Source organism: Centroberyx affinis, unplaced genomic scaffold, assembly GCF_046629955.1.
Source record: "Centroberyx affinis isolate AG114_WGS23_722 - 3 ecotype Tasmania unplaced genomic scaffold, CSIRO-AGI_Caff_v1 ptg003994l_1, whole genome shotgun sequence".
Taxonomy (NCBI): domain Eukaryota; kingdom Metazoa; phylum Chordata; class Actinopteri; order Beryciformes; family Berycidae; genus Centroberyx; species Centroberyx affinis.
In genome coordinates, this window is record NW_027281808.1 from 104,626 (window position 1) to 109,479 (window position 4,854).

The 4,854-nt window shown below is 43.3% G+C and overlaps 1 protein-coding gene across 1 annotated transcript; it reads left to right on the forward strand.

Moving 5' to 3' along the window:
* Positions 1 to 398: 398 nt before the first annotated feature.
* LOC139663376 (homeodomain-interacting protein kinase 3-like) lies at positions 399 to 3,817 on the forward strand. The gene is made up of 12 exons (XM_071542026.1): positions 399 to 608; positions 739 to 930; positions 1,014 to 1,195; positions 1,474 to 1,597; positions 1,807 to 1,929; positions 2,070 to 2,156; positions 2,300 to 2,451; positions 2,643 to 2,750; positions 2,931 to 3,017; positions 3,315 to 3,417; positions 3,512 to 3,590; positions 3,699 to 3,817. The coding sequence occupies exons 1-12, from the start codon at positions 399 to 401 to the stop codon at positions 3,815 to 3,817; spliced, it is 1,566 nt and encodes a 521-aa protein (XP_071398127.1).
* The last annotated feature ends 1,037 nt before the right edge of the window (positions 3,818 to 4,854 follow it).

Consider the following 4,854-nt stretch of genomic DNA (forward strand, 5'->3'; position numbering starts at 1 on the left):
ACTACACTCCAGACGCCCAAGATACTAATTCAATCATTCCAGTCATTGTAAATGCTTCTAAAACACAATGAAAATGATCTAAAAGGGAGGGAAAGAAAAAACAAAAAGTTAACTAATCCCCTCCTAACATCAGCCCACAACATGCAGTTAAACTTTTTAGCCTACTGAAAACTGTCATTATATTTGAACTATTAACTGTAAACTTGTAAGGAAGGCAGGTAGATAGATAGATAGATAGATAGATAGATAGATAGATAGATAGATAGATAGACAGACAGACAGATAAATAGATAGATATATATTGTAATTGAAGAGATTGAAAGTAGCAACCTCTTTTCTCACTTTTCTCCCCATTTTCCTCTCAGTTTCTGTGCAAAATTAAATAATCAATGACAGACATGACGGACACTACATCTCTGAGTACCCCCTCCTCCTCTCCTCCCCTCCTGGACCCCAGCGCCTCCAGGTCCAGTAACTATTTGGTACTGAACCAACTGGGAGAGGGAGCGTTTGGAACAGTGGCCCGATGTGTAAAACGGGACACCAACGAGATTGTGGCTGTGAAGACCATAAAACAGTGCCACAGGCGCATCTACGCCACACGAGAGGTGGGCAAAATACTTTATTGAATTTGATTAGTTGGTCAGATTTTGCCTTAGCCAGTTAAAAGGTTTGCCATGTAACACATGAACTATCTTTTGATAACATAAGCATGTCAAATGTATCATGTGTTCCCAGGTGAACATGCTACAAACGCTCAAATGTTTGGACCCGGACAAGTGCCACATCATTAGATTTCACGAGTCCTTTCGGACGAGGTGTGGCACTAGTCTGGTGTTCGAGGTCTTGGACATCAGCCTGCTGAACTACATGTGGGGCAGAGGACGTCTCCCTCTGGAATTTGATGACATCAGACCCATCATCCAACAGGTGCAGATACTGTCAGATAGAAAGCCAAACTCAAATGTTCAGCTGTGGCACATGCTCTATATTTTGTGACTTTGTACTTGCAGCTGGCCACAGCACTCGAAGCCTTGAAGAGCATTGGAGTGACACACACAGATCTGAAGCTAGATAACATCATGCTGGTGGATCATCTGAAAAAGCCCTTCAAGGTGAAGGTGATCGACTTCGGTCTGGCCATTCCGAGGAGTGAGTGCAAGCCTGGCTCTCATCTTCAGCCCAGTTTCTATAGGTGAGGTCTACAGAAACATGGATCACTGCTCTACTGAAGTGTGCTTACAGTTTCTCAGTTCTACTGTAAATAAGTAGCAGAGTGTGTGTTTCCTCTCCATACTTGTTAGGACAAATGATGAATTCGGGGCTCCATAATTCTCAGCTGCTGTGACAACCTTGAAGTGATGCTGTGCATTCTTGTTTGTGAGGGATTCTGCCATGTCCCGTGTTGTATTCTTTTTCCCCAGAACACAACAATGTTTCTCATGTTGTGTGTTGCTGTTCTTCCACATTCAGGTCTCCAGAAATCCTTTTGGGTCTGCCGTTTTCTGAGGCCATCGACATGTGGTCACTTGGCTGTGTGATGGCCTACTTGTATCTTGGTTTTCACCTCTTCCCTGGGAGGTTGGGACATGAAGTGGTCAGTACCTCACCATAGCTGGACACTATTCCTAATACATCTAGTACCGCTGCATCCACATACTCTTCCTGACAGGCCAGGCTCAGTTCACTATGTAAAGGATGACTGGGTCTAGATGTTCAGTAGCTGTTTTAAGAGCAGCAGATAAATCACCAAAAGTGTATGGAGTCTTGATAGTCTAGAAAGATGATGCTATGTTTTGTTTCCAGATGCAATTCATCGTCGACATCCTGGGTCAGCCTGCAAACCATCTCCTGGATGCCGGGCTGAAAACAAAGATGTATTTCAAGAAAAATCCTTTCAGTTTTCGGCACCCACGCTGGAGGCTCCGGGTACCACGACACCCTTTCTTTGGCTATCACTTTCTCTTGAACATTTTCTTCTCTGTTAAAGATTATTTGTTTGAAGTATAAAACAGTAAATACACTAAAGCGATTAAGAGGTATCTCAAATAGACTTTATGTTCTTTTAGACTCAAGTGGAGTTTTTCAGAAAAACATGGGAAAAGACCAACGACACCAGGCGCTACAAATTCCGCTCTCTTGATGATCTGAAGAAGGTAGGTGGTCAAGTAGCTGGTAGCTGCTGACAAGTGAAGACATATTGGCTGAATTCATGACTTTCACTGACTCCCTTTTCATCAGTCAGGAAGATGATTTGTGTGATTTTCGGTTGGAATTTGCTTATTGTTTCCAAATTTAGGATCAACTGGTTGAACAGAAGATCACCAGATATGAGTTTGTAGACTTATTGAAGGAAATGCTTCAGATGGATGCCAGCGTGAGGATTACCCCCAGTGAAGTCCTCACCCATCCGTTTATTATCAACGGCTCCCGCTCCCGCCACAGCTCTCAGTAAGTGTGTGTGTTTGTATGTGTGTGGGGTGTGTGCAAGTCTTTATATTTCTACTTTGCGTATATATCAGACAACAGTAGGCACTGTCTGTAATGATTTAGAAATTGATCAGTTGGTTGATTGATTGACATACTTTGTTCAGTGGTAAGTCCTGTTTCCTGAGTATAACTGTGAGTTTGTTGTTTGGTAGCAGTGAAGCTCTACCCCCTGCCACCACCATGCAGAGAGACAGTGAGACTGTGGATCAAAAGGCCCAGACCAGATCCCAAGACACCGGGAAGACCAAGGCTGATGATTGGTAGGTGTTGGTCCGTCTTTCTATTTGCCTGCTGCTGCTAGAGGATTGTGTGGTAGAGGCTACAGTTGCTTTACAATCAGATTCAAACCTTTTCATGTTGCTGGATCTGAATCTGAATGTACCTGAACAACAAATTTGAAGGAGCAGTATGTGTTAACTGCATGTGTCTTCATTCATCAGCACAAGATCACAGCCAGTGGTCATCATGGTTCAGCCATTCACTGACAGCATGCAGGAGGATGGGTCTAGTGACAACCACCAAATTAGGTAAGATTATTTCCTCTGCTCACTCCACTCATCCCTCAGATAAGAGTGGAAGAGGAGGGAAAAGGTCAAGTTAGGCCATGATGTGAGCAGATCAGGGAGTATGTGCACTTATGTTGGAAATTTGTATGATTGTTATATGGCGTTGTGACAAATAACATTTGAAGGAATAGTACGCTAACAGTGCAGCTGTTTTGTTCACCACTATCAGGGCAAGCAAACAACATTTTCCCGACTCTGGTAAAGTACTGCTCTTTAACACTTGTAACACTGACTGTGTGTGTGTGTTTGTGTGTTTAGCCCCCATGCTGTGGATGATAGTAGCCTCAAGTTGGAGTCTGTCAGTGAGACTGACATGGTCACTGCCATAACTGAGGCAACTCCGTCACTGGACACCACAGAGGTAGGAATCACCGCTTGCTGCATATGTACAGTAGAAAAATGGACTCAACCAATAATAAATGTGTTTTTTATTAATCATAACAACTTCCTCTCAGGTCGGAGCTCCAGCTGTTGCAGCTGCTGCTCTGAACCAGACGGACCTGGACAACACAGAGTCCTTTTACACCGCACCTGGTAGGAGACATTCACCTCAACTTGTGTCTGAATTGTCCCGTCCGTCCACACTGAAGTTCATTGCATTAAGGTCGGTTGAGGCATTGACTGTGCTCTTTTGATTTTCAGAGGTCAACGAGTCCAAGAAGACGCAGAAGAAGAAGAAGAAGAATGTATTCCGACGCTTCTTCTCCAGCGTGATGAAGGCAGTTCGTCGCCGCGTGTCCCCGGCCCGGGATGTGGAGTGAACACTTCTATGAAGGTTTTTTAGCGACACACCTGAGAACTTGCATGACAGATTTTACACTCAGAAAATATTCACACTTGGTCTTCATTCGATAGTAGTGAAGAGAGACGCGCCGTCTCTCTTCACTACTATCGAATGAAGACCAAAATGCCCAAAAATATTACCTTACCACTGATGTCCCACAGACAGGAGAAAAAACAAGCCTAACTTGCATATTAAGCACATTCCTCATTTCCAAATAAATGAGAGTTAGCTAACATTACCATAAAATGCAACACATCTTGTAGTGTAGCCAAGCTTAGCAAAATCAGCACGGAGCTTGACATTTTCAAAACTAAACAAGTAGCTCTATTTTTGTTAGGCCCTGAGTAAAATTACAGACAAAACTGCCACAGACAAAAACATAATAAAAGACATTGCTACATTACCGTACTGCCTTCCCTTAGCAATGTCTTATGTTTTTGGCAGTGACTGTTTTGTCTAACTGTAATTTTGCTTCGGTCCTTACAAAGCTAACGTTGGAGCTACAGATGTTTAGTTTAGCAACTGCTCTGCCTTTCTGTTTGACACTTGCTGTGCTCAGTGTTGCCAACTCTTTTCCAAGGAAAGTAGCTATTGGCTGTTCAGAAAGTAGCTAGAAGTCCCCAGATGACGTCATATGATAATTTGCATATCAATATAACCTACAGTCCCCACTCTCAGCGAGGGAGAGGGGCTACACTGTGTGTGTGGGAAGCCTGTGATCATTAGACCTCACTGGATTAGACTAGCAAGTAGAGCAAAGAGGTGTTTTTTCTGGCATCAGCTGTACCAATTTATTGACAAATGCTTTGGGATTCAACACATTAATATTGTTCCCCATAGTCAGAAAAAGTCGCCAGATCTGTCGCTAGTCGCTTTTGAGAAAAAAAGTTGCCAGGGGGGTCTGAAAAGTCACTAAAACTAGTGACAAAGTTGCCAAGTTGACAACACTTGCTGTGCTTGGCTACGCTGCACATGTTGCATTTTAAGCTAATATTAGCTAACAGCCATGGACGA